Here is a 23,485-nt window from a genome sequence, read left to right as displayed (position 1 = left end):
ATGCAGATTTTTGCTTTTGGGGAGTGTCTTCAAGGATGACAATGCCACACCCCATGTCAAAGATGACACTGCTCTCCCTTTGCTTCTGACATGTGCCATTCCTCGGAGTCGAGAAACTTCCAAGGAGGAGGATGGGTTGGGTTTTTTATCACACCAAAGCTCAGGCTGAGCCAGGGCCAAGGTACACATGGGTTCAAGCCTTGTATCGCCAAGCGTTTTTCTAACGTGGTTTTACCAATTTGACCTCCCATTTTATAAGATTTCTGTTTGTTCGGCATCCTTAGTAACAATTTAATGTTGAACATCCTTCTACATTTCCACTGCTTCCCCCATCTCTGTCTCCCACCCAGCACGCCTCTCCCCTGGTACCAGCCTGGAGGATCCAATCCTCAATATGACGCCTCCCCTCGGACGTCTCATATGTTATCTCCAAGATAACAAGTCGCTCCCTCTCCCACGGCTGTGCCAGCGCCGTCCTCGGGCGGTGGCATGCATGGAGGGTCGAGGGGCACCGGCGGGCAAGAGCCACAACCCACAAGAATTACAGCGAGACGGAATGCTCGGTGGTAGGTAGTGAGCTCCCCGTCTCTGGGAGTGTGCAAGGCGGTGACGGCGTGGATTGCGAACAGGGGCTGGGGGGGGGGGGGCCGGGCCAAGGCCACGGAGACCTTTCCGGGCTTCGTCCCGCCTTCCCGGGGCGACCGAGACCTTAGCTCGGGGCCGCGGGGCGGGGCGGGGGCGGCTATTTCGGTCCGGTGAGCGCAGCCGGTGCGGCCAGGGAGGGAGGGGGCGCCCGCGCCGCCATATTCCCTCCCGCCGGCCGGCCCCGCGGCGCGCAGCCACCATGAGCGCCGCCGCCTTCCACATCTCCAGCCTGCTGGAGAAGATGACGTCCAGCGACAAGGACTTCAGGTGCGTGCCGCCGCCCGGTCCCCCGCGTCTCGGCACCCCCGTGGGAACCCCGGGCCTGCTTCCCCCAGCCGGAGCGCCGGCCCTGTCCCCCAAGACACCCAAGTGAACTCTAGCTACTCCCCTGAGACACCCACCCACCCACGCCCACCCAGCGCCCCCACAGAGGCTCAGCCCTGCCTTCTCCTCTAGTTGCAGTGCCTGCCCCTCTCCCAGAACTGCAGCCCCCCTTTCCTCGCCCGCCCACCGGGCTCCTGCCCCTAATCACCTCCCGCCTCAGCCCCAGCTCCGCCCCTATCCCCCTTCCTCCGCCCCTTCTTTCTGCACGTCTGTCCAACTCTCATCTCCCCCCTCACCCGATGCCCCAAGCCCTCCACATCAAGCCACCGTGAAGCCCTCAGGACCCCCGAGCCTGCCTCTTCTACCCCCATTGAAACCCCGGGCCTCCCCCACCCACCTCCCCTCCCTGGTTTGCGCAGAAACAGCCCGAAGTGAGGGGACTGGGCCGAGCCTGGCTCAGCAGGCATAGGTAGATGGGAGACGGGAGCTTCCAGGTTTTAGGGTGAGGAGGGACTGCGCTTTCCCCAGCAGGTGTTCCCCTCCTCCTCACCCCAAATCTTTTCATTCCCGCTAAGACGTTTCCCCCACCCACCCTAAGGCCTCAAAGAGCCACAGGAACAGAGCTGGGAAGAATGGTGACCAATCTGATCCAACCCCCTCATCCTCAGGAGGAGACAGAGGCCCTGGGAGGGGAAGGGTTGGCCCGGGTAACGTGGCCAGTTCTGGACCCTCTGGCTGAAGGATCTTTGAGACCAGCATTGCCATACCCATTTAGTGAGCATTCTTTCACCTTATCCCCGTTTTACAGATGGGGAAACTGAGGCTCAGAGGAGCAAAGAGCTTAGACGTAGTCATAAAGCTAAGGAGTAGAGGACTTGGGATCCAAACCTAGATCTGCCTGATCTAAGCAAGACCCTCTGATTCCAGCACCACCCCCACCCCCCAACAGCAAATCCTAGACCCTCCACTTGCAGCCCATTCTACACTTCTCTGGAGAACTGTCCCCCCCATCCTCATTCCCACTTCAGAAGAGCCTCCAAAGCCACACTCCTGGGTTTGGATCCTGGCTATGCCACTTCCACACTGCGTGACCTTGGACAAACTACCTAACCCCTCTGAGCCTCAGCTTCTGTTTCTCTGCCATGGGGCCTAGTAACAGTACCAATGTCATGGGTAGTTGTGAGAAGGAAATGAGTTAGGACCTGTGAACATATGCTTAGAGCAGTAGCTGGCACAGTGGAAGCACTCCAGAAATGAATGCTGTTGATGACTGTGCAAATCAGAAATCTGCTCCTCTTCTTCTCCCTTTATGCCTGTGCTTGGGAGTTCTTTGTCCCCTTCGCTTTCACGTGGTTAGCTGCTATTCAGTCTTCATCTCTCGAGATGCCTTCCTGACACCCCGCCTGGGTTAGGCACCCCTCACCCCCTAGTTTCTTCCATATCACTTTTTAGCCTCATTGTCAACCTTTGTGTGCCCTGGGAGACCCCTGTGGCTCCTGGACAGTCAGGACTGTGCACTTTGTTCTTTTGTCCCCAGACACTGTGCTGGGAACACAGTAAGTGCTCAATGAATGTTTTCTGAATGCACCCAGAGACTCTTGAGTGCATGCTGTGACATCCATGTGTGATCGAATTCAACCCCCTCGTTGGCCTGTGTAGTGGGGATTATTCTTCCTGTGTCCAGAGGCTCAGAGGGGTGAAATGACTTGCCAAAGGTCACACAGCCAGCCACTGGCTGAGACAGGCTTTGCACCCCTGTCTCTCGGTCTCAGGGGCAGTCTCCAGGAGAGGGAGAAAACTTGTCTGCCAAGCCCTACCAATTAGACCCTGAGAAGTCCTTGAGGCCTCTGCCTCAAGAACGTTTAAAAGCAGCCCAAGCATCTGAGGGTATCTATTTTTAAAGTCCAAATGCCAGGAGTTGAGTCCTGCCGATCAGCTGTCCAGGCGCCTATGTGTCCAAGTGTTTCATCTGAGTGGCCTCTAGGGTTTCCCTGGAATGAATCTGAGACTGTCACCTCTGGCTGCTGGAGCTGGCGGTGCTTGCAAGGCAGGGTCCAGGCAGGGTGGAGGAAGCCTTGGGTTCCTGTTCTTCTCGGGCCCCCACTCTGTGGGCAGGAAACTGCTCTCTTCCCGCTCAGTCTCCAACAGTCAAAACAGATAAATTCAGGGGTCAGGCAGGATTCCCCAAACACTTTCTTGAAAAAGACAGTAGTATCGGTTGAGGAGTGGAAACTTGTGGCTCATTCTCTTTCCCACTTGCTGTGTGACCTTGGGTACTTCCTGTAACCTCTCTGAGCCTCGTTTCCTCATCTGCCTCATGCAAAGAGCTGGTTTTCCTATTAAAACCTCCCAAGAATGCTATGAGGTAAGAGCAAAGAAAATTCCCACTTTATGAATGGAAAAACTGAGTCCCAGAACAGTGGCGTCACTTGCCCACCGAAGTCACCCAGCTGGCAAGTGGCAAGGCCAGTATATTTACTTAGAGCCAAACTTCAGTACTCAGGTTCTCATCTACCAAATTAAATACCTTCCTGCCCCCTCCCCGCACATACAATATGGCTTTCTTTGTCTCAGAGCTGGATATCTGTGGGGGTGTCTGAAATGCTGAGGCATATTTCAGAGGGGTTGGTTCCAGGCAGCTGTTTGGATCAGAGCCCTGTTAAGGCCTGGCTCTGTTTCTCTCCTCTCCTGCCTGCTCCCTACTCCCAAGCACTCTGGGGACCTGTTCTTTGTTGGACTGGTGTTCTAGTTTGCTAGCTGCCAGAATGCAACACACCAGAGATGGATAGGCTTTTAATAAAGGGGATTTGTTTCGTTAATTCGTCAGAGGACAGGCAGCTAAATTTCAACTGAGGTTCTTTCTTATGTGGGAAAGCACAGGATGGTCTCTGCTGGCCTTCTCTCCAGGTCTTTGGGTTCCAACAGAACCCAACACCCTGGGTTTCCCGGGGGTGATTTCTGCCTACATCTCCAAAGCTTTAGAAAAGTGGCAGTCCCACCCTTTCCAAGGGCCAATGCAGTGGCCCGCCTCTTTCCAAATCAACCTCGGGGAACATGGAGGAGACCACCTTTTTCTCAGCTCCACTCTCCAGGCATCAGGGCCACCTTGGGCTCTCTGCCATTTCTGGGGCACACGCTCAACCCCTCCATGTGGCGGTAGCCAGGCTCTCCCCAGTCCCCAAGGAGCGTGCTGTACCTTCTCCAAGGCCTGAGGCTGCACGACTCTTCCACTGCAATGAGAGGGGAGACTCATCCTCTGCCCTCAGGGCAAACTCACCCTCTCCATGTACATGGGTGCGTCCACTCTCCTGGCCGAGGTTTCTTGGCTTCAGACCTGAGCTTCCACGGTTCTCACTCTGCAAACTCCAATTTGTCCCTTTTGTCCAGATTTGCAGTTGTTCTGTTTACACGAACAGTCTCTTCAAACACTCCAGGACTTCTCCATCATTCTCTTCACAATTCCTCCAAAATCTTCCCTTCAGCCATCCAAACAACCGTTCCAACGTATCTGGTATTTGCAAACCGCAGCAGCACCCCACTCTCCGGTACCAAATCTGTTCTAGTTTGCTAGCTGCTGGAATGCAACACACCAGAGACAGATTGGCTTTTAATAAAAGGGGATTTATTTCATTAGTTTTTCAGAGGAAAGGCAGCTAACTTTCGACTGAGATTCTTTCTTATGTAGGAAGGCACAGGATGGTCTCTGCTGGCCTTCTCTCCAGGCCTCTGGGTTCCAACAGCTTTCCCTGGGATGATTTCTTTCTGTATCTCCAAAGCCCTAGGCTGAGCTGCGAGTGCTGAGATGAGGTATGCTGAGCTGCTTAGGCTGTGCTATGTTGAGCTCTCTCATTTAAGCACCAGCCAATTAAATCAAATATCATTCATTGCAGCAGGCCCTCCTCCTAGCTGATTGCCGATGTAATGAGCAACAGATGAGGTTCACGTACCATTGGCTCATGTCGTAGCAACAGAACTAGGTGCCTTCACCTGGCCAAGTTGATAACTGAATCTAACTACCACAGCTGGGAATCTTGGAGATAACCTTAAGGGGTCCTGTCCTCAATAAGCTCACGGTCTCAGGGGGTTGACACCTGCTGACTGAGATTTCAGGGCTGGGAGAATAGCTATAACAGAGGGGCCCAGAGGTCTCTGAAAGGATGTGTTTGGGGAGAGGGATCAATTGTGGGCATGGGGCAGGTAGAGTGGGTCAGAGAAGTCATCCCTGAGGCTGAGACATTTGAAGATGGACCCTTGACGGATGAATAGGAGTTCAACAACAGGTGGAGAAGAAAGAGAGGGGCAGGAGGACATTCCAGGCAGGAGGCCCATCTTGGGTAAAGGAGCGTATCCCCCTGGAAGGAAGCTGAGCTTGGCCCCCTGAGGTGCAGCAGAGGCACAACTCTCAGACCCCACCTGGCTTCTCAGAATGTTTCCTTCAGCTGGGTAGTCCTGGGCTCTGATCTGGCTCAGACTTGAACCCCCTCCTTTGCCTCAGCTTGGCTGCTTCTCCTGCAACCATCAGGTCCAGATGTGGTCACTGTCAGCCCTGCCGTCCTGGTTCTCACCTCCAGCCCAGCCTCCCTCCTTCTCTCAGCAGCTTGAGGCTAATCCAAGCTGTTAAAAATAAATAGGCACACCATTGACAAATGCCCTTGAACAGGCTGCTGTGCGCTGCCATGTGATGAAGCTGCATGCTTGAGCCTGCAACGAGGAGGGCTGGAGTCTGGACTTGGATGATTTTGCCCCCCGGAGGCTTAGGGGTTAGGGCTCATGGTTGCACTCGCCCCAGTTGGACAGCCAGGCTGGTGTAAGGAGGGGGGTGGCTTCGCAGGGTCAGGAAGAAATGGGGCTTTCTCTGGAGGTGCCCACTCTCCGGCCCCCAGCTCCTTTCCTCTCTGCTTGGTCCTGCTTTCTCCTCTGCTAACTCCCTCGAGCTTCTAACCTTAAGTACCTGCAGCAGCCGGCCCTGAGTGAAGTGGGCCTCGTGGGGCTGAGTGAACTGCAGAGTGAGTGTCCCGTCTAAAGGGCAGTCATACTCCTTCCAGCCAGTTATTGTCACCAGGGAATATCCGGCCAGTTGTGCCCACACCTTCTGTTGTCAGTAGTCGGTATTCTGAAATAATATTTTTATGTCAGCTCTCCCAGTTTCCCAATGTGGACAAGTAATTCAAATTTTGCAGAACGCAATTGCAAACTGGATACAGCGCAGGCTGCCAGTTGAAAGTCTCTGCTTTCCCCCTTACTCATGAGGGCAGGAATGGTGCCCCCCAACACCCTCACAGCCCCCACTCTCCGTGACCTTCCAGCTCAGATGCTCACCACGCCATGACTCCAAATTCCCAGGACAGGGGTCCAGACTTTTGGCATGGGGCCACACGGAGCCATCCACCTGTGGCTGTGTAGCCCTTCATTCCCATGCCCTCGTGCTGCGTCTGTGTGCCGTGCAGGACTGGTCAGGTGTTGGCCTCAGGGTCCAAAGTATGGCCGTGACCCAGGGCAGTCGTTCTGGAAGCGTGGTCCCCGACCCTCAGCATCATCCGCTCCCAGAGAGCTTGTGGGAAATGCAAATTCTTGGGTCCCTCTCCAGATCGGTTGATTCAGAAATTCTGGGCAGAGGCGCCCAGCAATCTTTACAAGTCCTAGAAGTGATTTGGATGCATGCTAAAGTTTACAAACCACTGGTCTGAGGACAGGAGGTGAGTCATTATAAATAAAGCTGTTATAAAACACCTTTTACTGAGAGCTTGCTACGTGCTAAGCACTTCGTGTACATTTTCTCTTCCAAAATCCCCATTTTGCAGACAAGTAAATTAAGGCTCAGAGAGGTGAAATGACATGACCAGGTTCACATATGTAAATAAATGGCAGAGCCAGGATTTGAATTCCAGTCCGCTGACTCCAAAGCCCTAAACAGTTAACCAATTTGCTGGTGCCGCCTCCTAGTATGCCGTGATGTGGCTCTCTGGTCAGTGTGGCGGTCACAGGCAGTTGGTGTCACACACATGTGGGTCTCCTTGTGGTGGGCCTGCCATGCCACAGCCCAAAGAATCTACTTGCCCTCGACTCCTTGTATGAAGGTCAGCTTCTAGGGGAGCTTAAAATACTGCCCCAGCCTCTCCAGAACATCAACTACTTCCCTCCCCCATCCCATATTATCAACAGCCCCTTCCAACATGAAAAAGTTAGAATGGGCACAGCCCAAACATCCCTGAAGAGTGGGATATAAAGGTCAAAGATGATGGTGGAGTTATACAGAGAAGGTAGGGTTTAACAAACAGTATGGTTGCTGAATCATTGCATTAATATTTCTTTTAGTCTTCAGTATCTTAGAGCAGCTAGAAGTAAAAACCTAAAATTGTGGAATTGTAACTCACACCAAACCCTGAAACCTGTTCTACAACTAATGGTTGTGATGTGCTTTGAAATTTATTGCTTTTATGTATATATGTTATTTTTCACAAAAAGGGGGAAAAAAAGTCAATTGTGATGATAAATGCACAGCTATGTGAGGATATTGTGAATCATTGTACACTTCGGATGAATACATGGTATGTGAATATATAATATATAACAATCAAAAAGTAAATAATTAAAAAGATCAAAGGAGAAGGTGGAGTTATAACAGAGAAGATAGGATTTAACAAATGAGCACGACTCTTGAAACATTATATTGATATTTCTTTCCGTCTCCGGTGTCTTGGAGCAGCTAGAAGGGAAAAAACCTAAAATTGTGGAACTGTAGCCCATACCAAACTCTGAATTGTGTTCTACAGATAACTGTGGTGCTGTGCTTTGAAATTTATTGCTTTTTTGTATATATATTATTCACAATAAAAATAAGATAAAATACAGTGGCTGCTCGGCAGACCTCCTCTGCCCGACCCCCGCCCCCAACCCCAGGTTCATGGCTACCAGTGACCTGCTGTCGGAGCTGCAGAAGGAGTCCGTCCAGCTGGACGAGGACAGCGAGCGCAAGGTGGTGAAGATGCTGCTCAGGCTCCTGGAGGACAAGAACGGTGAGGTGCAGAACCTGGCCGTCAAGTGGTGAGTGTCAGCCCGGGTGGCTGCAGCTGAGGGTGCCCGCCCGGCGTGGGAGCGCCCGGGGTCCCTGTCCCAGCCGCTGAGAGATCTGCCGAGCAGGGGACTTGGGCAGCTCCTTAACCTGGTTCCCCCGGAGGCGGCCTTGGAGACAGGACTCAAGTATGACTGTATCTGGGAAGCGATCTCAGGAAACACCGGTAGGGCGTTGGGAATTCAGGCAAGAAAGACAGCGAGTCACCAGAGACCCTGGGCAGATGGCCGGCGATGTCTGGGAGTCAGGGGGAAACGCGCTCCTCAGAGTTTCCCACCCGAAGGGCAAGGGAGCTGTGGCATTCATTCATCCCCTCTCTGTTGGTCACTGGTCACTGGCATGGGTGGGAAGGGGGTGTTAATTCCCTGGCATCTCCAGCCAGAGAGAAAGCCCTCAGGCCGAGATGCTGGGTGCTGGCCGCTCTATGTGCTCAGGGCTGAGGGGGCCTGGCTGGGAATCCGACAGCACGTGCTGGAGGCATCAGGGGCTGTGATTCTGAGACCTTTGCCAGCTGCCTCAGGAGCAGAAAAAGCAAGTCAGTTAGAGGGTGAGGCCCATGTATGGTAGCAGGGCTGGGTGGCCGAGGAGTGGCCGGTGGCGGGGGACAGGGTTCAACAGGGTCAGAGAATTTGGGCACTGCCTCTTCAACTGTGCTGTCTGAGCTGGACCCAGGCCTTCTCTTGGACTGGGTTGATGAATTTCACCTTGATCCCCAAAGCAGAAGGAATTCGGTAAAAGACATGGGAAAATGACACGGCCAGGTTTGTGGTCTGGAAGCATCTCCCTGGCTGCAGAGGGGAGATGGGGTGGAGCTGTGGTTTCTTGCCAGCAGAAACAGTACTCCCTTTTATAACGACTGCTTTGTCACTTTCTCTTTCTTGTCATGAAATGAGATTCATGGATAATATATCCTACCTCTGCACATCTTTTCAAAAGTTATGTACGGTAGCTCTAAACTGTAGCATAAATGGGAGAGAGAGGAGGGAAGTAGTTGATAATAAAGTAGTATGTGTTTTGATACATACATACTTGGGCATGTTGATAGTAGAAGTGATAAGGGGGCCCTAAAAAGCCTGTACCTGGGTACAGAATCCTCATGAATGCACAGCAGTAATTAGAGATGGATGCAGGTGTGGTGTGTTAGACATTCAGGTAACAGCAGGTGGCTTTACTCTTACTGACCAGATTTTTAGGAAATGGGGAACATCTCCCTGGCAAAGTTTCCTGGGAAACAAAGGACCATCTCCCCTTGTTTTATCTGCTAATTGCATTCTTGGAAATTTTAGTGTCTATTAAAACAGTGTAAAAATTTCTTTATATTTATTTGTAAAAATAAATTAGGTTTCAGACTCAGATAATTATAGAAAGTTTTTCTGTTTGTACTTTTGTTTTTGTTTTTTTTTTGCATGGGCAGGCACCGGGAATTGAACCCGGGTCTCCAGCATTATGTTTGTGTTTTTACCTACACGAATGTCAGTTGGAATGTTAGAACGTCTCATGGGACAAGGGACGATGCCTTGGTTTGCAAGATATTGTCTATCTACCATCCTGGCCATTCCCCCATCCTCAGTAAAACTTAGATGTGCCAATTCAATAGTTAGGATGATCAAAAAGGTCCCCACAAATTTCCAAACCTTTCTTGGGGATAGCGTTCCACCCCTTTTGGGAACCCGTGATATGGCAAGTGAAATGGGAGGACTCAGTAGTTGCTTAGACGGAAGTCATGTTGGAGAAAGAAGAGGGACAAATGCAGACTTTGATATGCATCGGACTCACTGGGGCCCTTGTTAAAATTATGTATTACCTGCCCAGCCCCCAGGTATTCAGGTTCAAGAGACTTGGGATTTGGGGGAGGGTGAGCATAAAGGCCCAGGCGATGGCAATGTGCAGCTGAGGTTGAGAACCAGCGAACCTAGAGGAGCACTTTCAAACTGTCACGTGCATTTGAATCACCAGGCAGCCCTGTCGTAGTACAGCTTCTGGCTCCATGGATCTGGGTGGAATCTGAGAATCAGCATTTCTAACAAGCTTCCAGATGATCCTGGTGATGCTGATTCATGACCCCATTTTGCAGAGCAAGGCGCTAGGACAGAGGTCCCCAAAGTGTGGTCTCTGGACCAACAACGTCAGCATCACCTGGGAACCTGCTAGAAATGCCAGTTCTTGGGCCCCACCCAGACCTCCTGAATCCAAAACTCTGGGCATGGGGTCCAGCAGTCTGTGTCTGAGTGATCCCTCCAGGTGATTCTGATGCATGTCCAAGCTTGAGAACCGCAGCTCTTGGCACTCCTTGTTTTCCAGTTGCAGTTACTGGGTCAGATGGTTTAGCCATGTGCTGAGATGCAAAACCCAGGAGATGTAAGTTTGGGGAGGTGCCAGGACCATTGCTGGCATAGCCAGAAGGTGTCTCTTTTTATGGCAAAAGAGCTTCCTCGTTGATCCGGGCCCTTTTGCTCAGTACATGTGGCCCCATGGGCGTGAGGGGGTGGCCTGCCTCCAGCTGAGCCTGGAGCTTTTGGATCCCTCCCTCTCTCCCTCCTTCCCTGCCTAGCCTGGGTCCTCTGGTGGGCAAAGTGAAGGAATACCAGGTGGAGGCCATTGTGGACGCCCTCTGTGCTAACATGCGGTCAGACAAGGAGCAGCTCCGAGATATCGCTGGCATCGGCCTCAAGACCATCCTCTCAGAGCTTCCACCTGCAGCCACAGGTACCAGTCCCTTTCGGATCTTGGTCCCAGGGACAAGGCGGTGTTGTAATTTGTCCCAGTTTACAGATGAGCACACTGAGGCTCAGAGAGGTGAAGGGATTAACTAAGTAAACAGCAGAGATCACATTCAGATCTAGAGCTATTTACTGAAGTTTAGTTAGCAATGCCTTTGGCTGCAAGTAACTGAAAACACTAACTAATGGTAGCTTAAAGAAGTAAGGGGTTGTTTTCCTAACACAGTGAGTCTGGAGGGATCTGCTGCTCAATCTTTGCAGCAGTTCATTTAGCAGCTCCATCATGACAGGGATGAGGTCTCTGACCTGTGTCCCCTTTTATAAGAAAAACACACATGTTCTAGTTTGCTAGCTGCCGGAATGCAATATACCAGGAATGGAGTGGCTTTTTAAAAGGAGAATTTAATAAGTTGCTAGTTTACAGTTCTAAGGCCAAGAAAATGTCCCAGTTAAAACAAGTCTATAGAAATTTCCAATCAAAGGCATCCAGGGAAAGATACCTTGGTTCAAGAAGACCAATGAAGTTCAGGGTTTTTCTCTCAAGCGAGAAGGCACATGGCAAACACAGTCAGGGCTTCTCTCTCAGCTGGAAGGGCACATAGCAGACACAGCGTCATCTGCTAGCTTTTTCTCCTGGCTTCTTGTTTCATGAAGCTCCCTGGGAGGCATTTTCCTTCTTCATTTCTGTTTCGTGGTGCTGCAGCATTCACTGCTCTCTCTGAATCTCTCTCATTCTCCAAAATGTTTCCTCTTTTATAGGACTTCAGAAACTAATCAAGACCCACCCAAATGGGTGGAGACACGCCTTCAGCTAATCCAGTTTAACAACCATTCTTGATTAAATCACATCTCCAGGGAGATGATCTAATTACAGTTTCAAACATACAATACTGAATAGGGATTAGAAGAAACGGCTGCCTTTACAAAATGGGCATGGCTTTTTTAGGGTCCATACATCATTTCAAGCCAGCACAACACGTATTTCTAGATGTCCCTAGAAGACATCTGCTTCTATTTCATTGGCCATAATTGGGCCACATGGCCACTCCTAGCAACAGAGGAGGCTGGGAAAGCAAGCGGTTAGCCTTTTCCACCTGCCTCGAGTAAGTGGGCAGGGAAGAAGGGGTCCAGTGTAGAGGGAGCCAGCCCAGCAGAACTGCCATCGGTTCTTCAGCTCCTCTGTCTCCTTAAGTTTGGTCTGAATCTGGTCAAATCTGGGACAGCTTGAGCTCTGGTTTCCCTAGGCCAGTGGGATTCTCAGGGATGTGGCCTCAGAACACAGCCAGAGCAGAAGCAGGTCAGAGGTGGATAGTGGCTGCCTCTTCCCGCAGCCCTGCTCTCACTGTGCCTGCATCGTGCCCTGTGCAGGCTCTGGCCTGGCCACCACTGTGTGTCGGAAGATCACAGGCCAGCTTACCAGTGCCATCGCCCAGCAGGAGGACGTGGCTGTGCAGCTGGAAGCCCTGGACATCCTCTCTGACATGCTGAGCAGGTACAGGAGGCCACTCCTGGCAGTGAGGATGGGGGGACTTGGGGGGGGGCACGGGGGGGACTTGAATCCATGCACATCGGGCCCTGTGCTTGGGGCTCCTTAATCATCCAGCAGTCCTGCAATGGGGAACATGATTGCCCCAATCTTCCAGGCTCTGAGAGGTATTGTGGCCTGCCCAAGGCTGCCTTCTCAGGAAGCAGCAGAACCTGGGACTTGAAATCACACTGTGCTGTAACCAAACCCTATGTTTGTTCCTTCTCTCTCTTACCCTCTCTTTTTCTTCTTGAGCTGATACATCGGGACTTCTGTTTAAAATAACACCGCTCATTTCTGTTGTTGTTTTATTGCGAAGAATAACATATATTTTAAAAAGCATAAGTTTCAAAGCACATCACAACAGTTAGTTGTAGAACAGATTTCAGAGTTTGGTATGGGTTACAATTCCATAATTTTTGGTTTTTACTTGTACCTGCTCTGAGATACTGAAGACTAAAAGAAATATCAATATACTGATTCAGCAATCATACTCATTTGTTAAATCCTACCTTCTCTGTATAACTCCATCATCACCTTTGATCATTCTCACACTCTTTAGGGGTATTTGGGCTATGGCCATTCTAACTTCGTCATGTTGGAAGGGGCTGTCGGTAATATGGGATAGGGGGATGGAACTAGTTGATGTTCTGGAGAGGCTGGCCCCTTTGAATTTTGGGACTTATCTGGTCTAGGGACCCATCTGGAGGTTGTAGGTTTGTGGAAAGTTACCCCAGTGCATGGAACCTTTGTAGAATCTTATATATTGCCCTAGATATTCATTAGGATTGGCAGGAATGGTTTTGATTGGTGTTTGGCAAGTTATGATAGTAGCAGTGTCTAACTGAAGCTTGTGTAAGAGTGACCTCCAGAGTAGCCTCTCGACTCTATTTGAACTCTCTCAGCCACTGATACGTTATTAGTTACACTTCTTTTCCCCCTTTTGGTCAGATGGCATTGTTGATCCCATGCTGCCAGGGCCAGGCTCATCCCTGGGAGTCATCTCCCACCCCGCCAGGGAGACGTTTTCCCCTGGATGTCATGTCCCACTTAGGGGGAGAGCAATAGTTTCACTTGCAGAGTTGGGCTTAGAGAGAGAGAGGCCACATCTAAGCAACAAAAGAGGTCCTCCAGAAGTAACTCTTAGGCATACCTGTAGGTACACTAAGCTTCTCTGCTACGTACATAAACTTCACAAGAGTAAGCCTCAAGATCAAGGACTTGCCCTATTGATTTGTGTGTCTCTAATATTTGACACAGTTTCAGTGTTTCCCCAGTGGTAAAGTTTAATATTTTTTCTCCTATCCCTCAATGGAATTTGCCAATACTTTTTTATCATCTGTTTAATATACTGTGGGATGTATCCAGGCATTACGTTAAGCTATACAGGATTAAAGGCCCTCTTTCTTATTCTGGGCTTCCTGTGTTTGGATTGCTTAAACAATCTATCCAGACATGTTGAGTTTGATTCTGTGCTACTGAAAATTTAGGTTTCAGACAAACCTTTCTTCCTTTGGTCTCAAAGAGTAGATGAGGTTCTAAATTATAGACACTGTCTTCCTTACCCCGTGTTCTGAATTACCTTAATGCTGACCTGATCGGCTTCATTCTTATCTCTAAATACCAAGTTATACCTGTATAAAACAGCCTCTCAAAATCCAGAAATAACAATTACCACTCCAGACTAAATGTGACGGTTATAAAAGCTTACAATCTAAGCTTACCCCAGTTTTCCTATAAGTATTTTCTAAATGAGATGATATAATATTTGGTCTTTTATTTTGGCAGGGGTTTAGCAGAGAAGTGACCAGGGCAGAGGTCGATGGGCTGGGGAGGAGGGATACTGAGACAAAGCCCAGCCTCCCAGGAAAGTCAGGAACAGTTTCACAGGGGACAACCATCCTCCTCCCAACCCCACCAGCACCATTGTCCACGTGGGTTTAAGTCCCAGCCTTGCATTTCATGGCTGGGTAGCCTTGGGAGAGCCCATTCCCTTCTTTTCGTGTTCTCTCATGCAATGATTATTTTTCCAAGGTTGTCTCAGTTCTGGGTGGGAGGCCAGGGGAGGATGGTAAAAGATGAGCGAGAGGAGGTGAGTGGCCCAGGTCTGGGGTGTGACGAGCCTCCCTCCGACTGTCCCCAGGCTGGGTGCCCCGCTGGGCGCGTTCCATGCCAGCCTCCTGCACTGCCTCCTGCCGCAGCTAAGCAGCCCGCGCCTGGCCGTGCGTAAACGCGCCGTCGGGGCGCTCGGGCACCTGGCGGCCGCCTGCAGCACCGACCTCTTCGTCGAGCTCGCCGACCACCTGCTGGACCGGCTGCCCGGCCCGCGCGCGCCCGCCAGCCCCGCCACCATCCGCACCCTCATCCAGTGTCTGGGCAGCGTCGGCCGTCACGCCGGCCACCGGTTCGGTGAGGGGGCGGGGCCCCTGGGCAAGGGGCGGGGCCCGGGTTGTGGCAGAGGGGCGGGGCCTGAGTGGGCGGGCCACCTCTTTAAAAGGGTGGGGCTGAGGCTTCAGAGGACAGGGGCGGGGCTTGAGCTCTGCAGCCCTCTCCAGAATGCCTGCTGAGTGCAGGACTCTGGGGGAAGAGGCTGGCATCTGTCACTTCTGGGTCCTGTTTGCCCACCCGGAGGCTCACGGTTAATTATAGTTATAAATCACGCTGTCAAACTGTTACACAGAATACACTCTATCTACAGAGGAGGTGGAAAGAGCGTGACTGTGCAGGCTGCGGAGTCCATGGTGGGCCAAAATAAAAGACCAAATATTATATCATCTCATTTAGAAAATACTTATAGGAAAACTGGGGCCTAGAGTGTAAGTTTTTATAACCGTCACATTTAGTCTGGAGTGGTAATTGTTACTTCTGGATTTTGAGAGGCTGTTTCTTACTTGGACTCTTAATCACGAGTTCATAAGTCAGGTTTGAAATTTTTTATCAATTTTATTGGGGTAGAATTTATGCACAATAAAGTGGACTATTTAAAATGTGCCACTGGATATGTTTTGAACCTTGGGTCCACCCGTGGGGCTATCATAATAAGCAAGGATACTGGATATTACCATCACTGCAAAAAGTTCTCTTGGGTCCCTTTGCAGCCAACCCCTTCTCCTGTCTCACCCCAGGCAATCACTGATCTGCTTTCTGTCACTATAAGTTTCATGTCATTTTCTTTAAGCTTTATATAAATGGAATCACATGATCAGGTTTGGACTCAGCCTCCTTGGAGTCTTGGGCTGGAACCTGGCAGCATGGGTGTTGTTGATCCACGGGCTGCCTCCTGCCCCCAGCTGTCACCCTCAGTGGCGAGGGGCCACGCAGACCCACCATGGATTCCGCAGCCTGCACAGCCACGTGCTTTCCACCTCCTCCGTAGACAGCAGCCACCTGTTGGCCACCCTTGGGAACATGAACCCAAGGAAGAGGTCTGCACAGGACCAGATGAGGGCTCAGGACCAGCTGGGCAGGAAACCGGGGTCCCAGGAGCCCAGAGTGGAGTCTGGAGGGGGGTGGTGTTGGGGGCTCCAGGGCAGCATGTCCCCTGGCCCTGCAGACTCCTTATACTGAGAGGTGGGGCATGGTGGAGGAGGGCCAGGGACCGGCTGTACAGCATGGGGACTGAGCAGGGGGCCCCTCTTGCCTGGTCTATGAGGGCAATGCCTGCCTCCTTCTGCCCCCATCCAGGGTCTTATAACCATGCACAGGAAAGAAAGCCAAGATGTGCATAATAGTTTCAACAATAGCTGCTACTTCGTGAGTGGCTACTGTGTACCAGGACCCAGGCTGAGATCTTTACCTGCTTCATATCATTAATCTTCATGAAATCTCTGCCCAGTAGGCACTGTCATCCCCATGGTGAAGACTGAGTAGGCGGAAGTTCAGAGGAGGGCCGTGACGTGCCCGTGGTCCCGTGGCCCATAGATGACGTCCAGGGTTGACATTTACAGCAGCAGGGTTGCAGGTGCAGGGACAAGGTCTGGCCTGGTCACCTCGTCTCACATTCTGCCTGGCCCTGCAGGCAACCACCTGGACCGTCTGGTGCCTATGGTGGAGGAATTCTGCAACATGGATGACGACGAGCTCCGGGAGTCCTGCCTCCAGGCCTTCGAGGCCTTTCTGAGGAAGTAGGTGCAGCGCGGGTGCCAGGAAATGGGGACCAGCGGTTGGTGGGTTCATTGGGAAGTTGATGGACTCAAAGCAGTAAGACTCCAGGACTCCCCCCTGGGCCCTACCCTCCAGCCTTTCCTGCCGGGGCCCAGCAGAGCTGCCCACATCCTGCCCAACAGGTGCCCCAAAGAAATGAGCCTTCACGTGCCCAACATAACCAGCCTCTGCCTTCGGTACATGAAGCACGACCCCAACTATAACTATGACAGTGATGGGGAAGAGGAGCAGATGGAGACAGAGGATCATGAGCTCAGTGAGCAAGGTGGGTGGCCCAACCATCATTGGGGCTGGGGGGTGTGGGGGAGGTGGGCTCAGCCTTTCCAAGACCTGCCCAGCTGTGCTCAAACTGCCCCCCCCCAGCCAAAAACAGGCCACATTCAGTGCCCCCCATCCTGATCCCAGCTCTTCCTCAGGCCCTAGCCCTGCTCTCAGAAATTCAGAGCCCCCACGGTGCCCCTCTGACCACGTGGATGGCGGTAACACAGTAAAGATAGTCATCATAGCTGTCAGTCATTGAGCATCCACCAGCATTGGACACATGCTCTTATTTCATGTCCCTCACTGTGTTCAGTTCCTAGGGCCATCGAAACAAATTACCACAATTGGGTGGCTTAAAACAGCAGAAATAGAGTCTCTCCCGGTTCTGGAGGCTGGCAGTCCAAAATCAAGATGCTGGTAGGGCCGTGCTCTTTCTGAAGGTTCTAGGGAATGGCTCTGGCCGTGCCTTTCTCTTAGCTTCTGGTGTTGCCGACAGTCCTTCATTTGTAGGTGCTGCTGTCACCATGTGGCGTTGTCTCCGTGTGTGTCTATGTTTCTGTATCAAAATTTCCCTTAGAAGGATGCCAGTTGTATTGGAGAAGGGCCCACCCTAATCCAGTATGTCCTCAACTTGACCAGTTACGTCTGCAAAGACCCTACTTCCAAACACGGTCACATTCTGAGGTTCCAGGTGGACGTGGGTTTTAGGAGACCCTCTTCAATCCAGTACAGACCCTAAAAACCAGGTATTATGATCCCTATTTTTCAGACGAAACAGAGAGAGGAGACTTGGCCAGGAGAACACCACTAGGAAGTGGCGTAGTGGGACTTGGAGCCAAGTCTGTCTCGGTGCCCTTTTGTTAATGGTTTGTGAGAGACAATATCTTAACCCAGTAGAGGGACATTCTATTGGTGGGATAGTAGGCATTGATAGGGGAGAGGCATTCTGGATGGGAGATGGACGCCATGGCTTCTTTCTGCACCTGTGGTCTTGTCTGTCACCCTGATGGATTTCCAGGACAGAGATGCCCCTAACACTAATGTAGACAAGGGTGCTGGGCTTGTCCCTAATGGGACTCTCAGAATGAGGAGACAAGCTCGGACAGGCCAATCGGGCCCTTGACTGCCAAGCCCGGGAGCTATGGATGGTTCTTTGTGGGTGGTCTAGGGTGGAACTAACGAACAGTGGCCCTACTTGAGTAGACCAGAGGAGAGGATGCATCCATGCCCCATCCCCCAACATGGCCCACTGTGGCTGGTTCACACCCAGGGGCACTGAGACCCTGAGTCATCAACAGAGCAGTGCGGCTGGAGACATACTGGCCTCTGAGTGTGCACCTGGGGGTGCCGTCAGTTTGGACCAACCTCTGAGCCTCCAGTGTGTCTCCTAAGGTATTGAGGGAAGGCCTCTTAGACCTGAAACCCAGCTCTGCTGTTTCCTAGCTGTGTGCCTTCAGGAGAGTGTCTCATCCTCTCTGAACCTTGTTCTTGTCTTCTGTGAAATAGGGGTAAACAGCACCCATATTTGTAAGGTGGTGTAGACCTGATGAGCTCTTGCCTGTCAGGGAATTGGTTAAGTAGAAAGCTACACAAACCCAGCAATTCCTTATTGTTAGTCCTGCTTGCAGGCCGGGATCAGGCCCCTTGAGAAGCTGGGGCCCGGAAGCAAAAGGGAGCTAAAGAGGAGATGTATCACTTCTCCCTTCTGGAACCCCAGCAAATGAAACCTCCCCCCGCCAGTCTTGAACTCAGCAGACAGGTTTTGTGCCCATCTTCCAAGTCTTTCCACTTTCTTCCCCTAGTGCAGGGAAACTCGTGAGAGTTAAGGATTTGCAGGCAGAGGGAGGATCGGAGTTTAACTCCAGTTATTTTCTGGCGTGTCTGACCTGGGCCAAGACCAGTCCTCTCTCTAAGCCCCAGCTTCCTCATCTCTGCCATGGGGAAATGATCCCTCTCTTCTTGTAAGGTCATCGTCTGGTTCAAACGAGTCAGTGCTCACCAAATGGCAGGCAGTGCCCCCTAATAGCATAAATAATAACAAAAGGCAAAGCCCGGGGCCTGGCTCCCTCCCCGCTGCCTGCTGAGAGGCGACCTCGGCGGGGCCCGCCCCTTCCCCCGCCCCCCAGGGCTCCAGGGGCCCATGCAGGTCTTGTCCCTGCCCCAGAGAGCGAGGAGGAGGAATACAGCGACGACAACGACGACGACATGAGTTGGAAGGTGCGCCGGGCCGCGGCCAAGTGCCTGGCGGCCTTGATCAGCTCGCGGCCCGACCTGCTGCCGGACTTCCACCGCTCGCTGGCGCCCGCGCTCATCCGCCGCTTCCGGGAACGTGAGGACAACGTCAAGGCCGACGTGTTCGGGGCTTACGTCGTGCTGCTGCGGCAGACGCGGCCCCCCAAGGGCTGGCTGGCTTCCATGGAGGAGCCCACCCAGACCGGCGGCAACCTCCACATGCTGCAAGGACAGGTGGGGCCAGGCTGTCCACCCCCCTCCCTGCCTTCCCACCCGTCCCCCACCCGTCCACCTGGCCGTCCGTCCATCCCGCTTCCCATCCTGCCGCCCACCCATCCCACCCTCTCTCCATCCACCCGAGTAGATGCATCAAGCACCTACTCTGTGCCCGGCCCCATGTACTGGGTGCTCGGCGCCCCGTGGGGAGCAAGACATTTCAAGCCCCTGCCCTCCAGGACCACCCGTTCTAGGGGCAGGTAGACGGCAAACATCAGGGCTGTTCCAAACCGTGGGGAGGAGTCCCAGTGTCAATCTGACAGTAAGGGGACGCCCCTGGCAGGGGTTCCGGGATCTGAGTTCGACTCTGGCTGCTGGGTGGGGAGTGGAGTGCAGCAGGGCAGGAGTAGAAGCAGGGGACCAAGAAAAGCCTGTAGTGTTGGAGCTGGGGGGGGGGGGGAGCTCAGGTGGCTCCAGGGGACATGGGGAAGCATGGTCAGATTCGAGAAGTATGGTGTGGCCAGGATTGGCAAAGCTCACTGATGGGTGGACTCTGGAGGGTGAGGAGAAGGAGGGTGTCACGTGACCTCCAGGTGTCAGGCTAAAGCATTTTCCAGAGGTGCAGAGACTGGAATGGAAGGGGTTCAGGAGGTCTGTTCTATTCTGGACCTGGACGTGTGAGGACTTTATAAGATGCTCACGTTAAACCGTCAGGCGGACGGATGACAACCAAGTTTGGTATTAGGGTGTTGATTTGGGAATCCTTAGCATCGCTGGGATCCAGACTTCTAGGAAGGGATGAAATCATCTGGGGGAGAAAACACGGCAAGAAGAGAGGAAGAGACTCCAGAGTGGCGCCAGCCCAGCCTCGGCTTCCGCCCTCCCATGGTTGAGAGCTGGACAGCCCGGGGGGACTGTAAGCAAGTTAGTTCTCTGTCCCTGTTTGCCCCGTCCGTAAAGTAGATACAGATATAGTACCTACCTCGTAGGGTCCGAGTGATTCCGGAGAGCCCTGAGAGTTCTCAGAGAAATAAGAGACTTCAACCGAGGGCTGGCGCTGTTAGGGTTCTTGACTCAGCCACAGGGAAGAATTCGAGGGCTGGGCAGTGTGTCCAGCCCCAAACTTGAATGTGTAGCTAAAGGACACGCTGGGAACGGGTGAGTAAGGGTGTCCTCGAAAGAAGGAGAAGCGCTCTGAGTTTGGGATCCTTGCCTTATAAGGACTTTTACGTCTTAGAGTCACTTCTGCCTCCGTCCCCTATCTGAGCTGCCTCAGAAGGTGGTGATAAGGGCTTGGCACAGAGTGCCTGGTGAATGCCTGAGCATGTTCCTTTCCACGCCCACTGTCCCCGGGGGGCTGTGCCTGGGCAAGCCCCCCACAGTGGGCAGGGCAGGAAGGTTTCCTGGGGGTCACCGACTTGCCCCCACCTGCCCACAGGTGCCCCTGGTGGTCAAGGCCCTGCAGCGGCAGCTGAAAGACCGGAGTGTCCGGGCCCGCCAGGGCTGCTTTGGCCTCCTTGCCGAGCTGGCGGGCGTCCTCCCCGGCAGCCTGGCAGAGCACATGCCTGTGCTCGTATCAGGTAGGCCTGACCGGCCCTGGCTGCCTGCTGTCCTGGGCCCCTTGCAGAACCTGGAACCCAGCCCTGAGTTGAGCTCCCGACCCCTCAAGGGAGACCGGGACCCAGTTCGAGACCAAGCCCCTGTTCAACAGCCTGAAGTGGCTTCCCACTGTCAGCAGAGAGCACAGCGGGGGTCCAGGCCCGGCTGCCTGGGACCCCCTGATCCCTGGCCTTGTTTCCTTCAGTCCCAGCCCCCGGCTAAGTCCTGACCTCTTAGAAGCTGCTGGGTGGAAGAGTGTAGGTGCCCTGTTCCCACGTGTGGGGAGGGATTTGTTGGGTCAGACTCCATGGCCCCTCATGACTTTCCCACCGCCCGGCAGGCATCATCTTCTCGTTGGCAGACCGCGCCAACTCCTCCACCATCCGGATGGATGCCCTGGCCTTCCTGCAGGGGCTGCTGGGCACGGAGCCAGCCGAGGCCTTCCACCCGCACCTGCCCGCCCTCCTGCCCGCCGTGACGGCCTGCGTGGCCGACCCTTTCTACAAGATCGCAGCAGAGGCGCTGCTGGTGCTCCAGGAGCTGGTGCGGGCCCTGTGGCCGCTGGACAGCCCTCGGGCGCTGGACCCGGAGCCCTACGTCCGTGAGATGTCCGCGGCCGCTCTGGCGCGGCTCCGGGCCACCGACCTGGACCAGGAGGTGAAGGAGCGGGCCATCTCCTGCACGGGGCACCTCGTGGGCCACCTGGGGGACCGGCTGGGCGACGACCTGCAGCCCATGCTGTCCCTCCTGCTGGACCGCCTGCGGAACGAGATCACCCGGCTGCCCGCCGTCAGGGCGCTGACGCTGGTGGCCGCGTCCCCGCTGCGGCTCGACCTGCAGCCCATCCTGGCCGAGGCGCTGCCCGTCCTGGCCTCGTTCCTGCGCAAGAACCAGCGGGCGCTGCGGCTGGCCACGCTGGCAGCGCTGGACGCCCTGGCCCAGAGCCAGGGGCTCAGCCTCCCGCCGCCCGCCATCCGGGCCGTGCTGGCCGAGCTGCCCGCCCTGATCAGCGAAAGCGACATGCACGTGGCCCAGCTGGCAGTGGACTTCCTGGCCACCGCGACCCAGGCCCAGCCGGCCTCCCTGGCCGAGGTCAGCGGCCCCGTGCTGGCCGAGCTGCTGCGGCTGCTGCGCTCGCCCCTGCTCCCCGCCGGGGTGCTGGCGGCCGCCGAGGGCTTCCTGCAGGCACTGGTGGGCACCCGCCCGCCGTGCGTGGACTACGCCGAGCTCATCGGCCTGCTCACGGCGCCCGTCTACGAGCAGGACGCTGGCGATGGGCCGGGCCTGCACAAGCAGGTGTTCCACTCGCTGGCCCGCTGCGTAGCAGCCCTGGCGGCCGCCTGTCCCCAGGAGGCGGCGGGCACAGCCGGCCGCTTGGTGCGCGATGCCAGGTCGCCCCACTCGAGCACCGGGGTCAAAGTCCTGGCGTTCCTGGCCCTGGCCGAGGTGGGTCAGGTGGCCGGGCCGGGGCCCCAGCGGGAGCTGAAGGCGGTGCTTCTGGAAGCCCTGGGGTCGCCCAGCGAGGACGTGAGGGCGGCAGCCTCCTACGCGCTGGGCCGCGTGGGCGCTGGGAACCTGCCCGACTTCCTGCCCTTCTTGCTGGGGCAGATGGAGGCGGAGCCGCGGCGGCAGTACCTGCTCCTGCACTCGCTCAGGGAGGCCCTGGGGGCCGCCCGGCCCGACAGCCTCAAGCCCTATGCCGAGGACATCTGGGCCCTGCTGTTCCAGCGCTGCGAGGGCGCCGAGGAGGGCACTCGGGGGGTGGTGGCCGAGTGCCTCGGGAAGCTGGTCCTCGTGAACCCCCCTTTCCTCTTGCCCCGCCTCCGGAAGCAACTCGCGGCAGGTAAGGGGTGAGGCCGGAGGCTGAGGCGGGAGGCTGGCTTCTTAGCATCCCAGCGGCTCCACTCTTCCCGGGGAAACTGGGCACAGCAGTCACGGGTGCTCTGAAGGGACCGGGAGCTGTTGCAAACCGGGCGTTTCCACCCTTGAGACTTAGAGTCCTACTCGTCCCCGTGGGTCCTTATGAAAGAGGGCGGCCCTATGGGATGGGATGGAGGGGGCAGAATCTTTCATGAGTCCCTACCACAGATACGCTTAACATCTCAGGGGGCCGTTTTCACGGTCTTGTGTGTAGACAAAGCATGATGCCCCAAGTCAAAGTCACAAAAAGCAGTTCTCAAGAGGGGCCCCAAAGGGCAGCCTGCAGAAGGGCGGGTGCAGTGCTCTCCGGCCAGCTGGAGCAAATGGAAATGGAAATCTAGGCTAAGATTTAATGAGGTGCACCCAGGGCTAGGAGAGGAACAGGAGGGCAGGTGTGCTGTGTTTCACCTAAGGACACGTCAGGATGTTGAGCGGCTCAGGGAGGTTGAAAGCAGGCAGGAGGGATAACTGGGCGCTTGGGCAGGCAGATGCCCCTGAGAGAGGCCTCCTTTGGCCCCAGCTGGGGCTTGAGCTGGTCCCCTAATAGCCCTAACGAAGATCAAGTGCCTGGTACAGTGGGTGGTGCCTAATTCATACAAAGTGAATGCTGTTGTTTAGATTAAGGGATTACAGTTGTGCCCTTTTTGGGTTGCAGAATTTATAAGAAACTGCTCTCAGGCCCTCAGTGCTGTGTGTGCAGCAAGGATATTGTCGGGGATTTTATCTATTTGGTGACATGGTGCCTTGCTTTTCCCTAAGCCCTGATGTGTTCCTGTCTCATGCACACCACTGAACCAGCTCACTGGA

At 54.1% G+C, this 23,485-nt stretch overlaps 1 protein-coding gene across 2 annotated transcripts in view; it reads left to right on the top strand.

Moving 5' to 3' along the window:
* Positions 1-814: 814 nt before the first annotated feature.
* CAND2 (cullin associated and neddylation dissociated 2 (putative)) overlaps positions 815-23,485 on the top strand; it is a 37,925-nt gene continuing 15,254 nt past the window's right edge. The window contains exons 1-11 of one of the 2 annotated variants that reach the window (XM_077116488.1): positions 815-912; positions 7,870-8,013; positions 10,593-10,747; positions 12,130-12,253; positions 12,365-12,435; positions 14,420-14,695; positions 16,305-16,410; positions 16,573-16,715; positions 18,876-19,177; positions 20,598-20,739; positions 21,099-22,601. In XM_077116488.1, coding sequence (XP_076972603.1) covers positions 845-912; positions 7,870-8,013; positions 10,593-10,747; positions 12,130-12,253; positions 12,365-12,435; positions 14,420-14,695; positions 16,305-16,410; positions 16,573-16,715; positions 18,876-19,177; positions 20,598-20,739; positions 21,099-22,601 — 3,034 coding nt within the window. In that variant the 5' untranslated portion in view covers positions 815-844. The remainder of the gene's footprint in view (positions 913-7,869; positions 8,014-10,592; positions 10,748-12,129; positions 12,254-12,364; positions 12,436-14,419; positions 14,696-16,304; positions 16,411-16,572; positions 16,716-18,875; positions 19,178-20,597; positions 20,740-21,098; positions 22,602-23,485) is intronic. The other variant, XM_077116489.1, reaches the window with a different exon arrangement.

The sequence above is a fragment of the Tamandua tetradactyla genome, chromosome 9 (assembly GCF_023851605.1).
Source record: "Tamandua tetradactyla isolate mTamTet1 chromosome 9, mTamTet1.pri, whole genome shotgun sequence".
Taxonomy (NCBI): Eukaryota; Metazoa; Chordata; class Mammalia; order Pilosa; family Myrmecophagidae; genus Tamandua; species Tamandua tetradactyla.
This window is presented reverse-complemented; position numbering and strand designations above follow the sequence as displayed.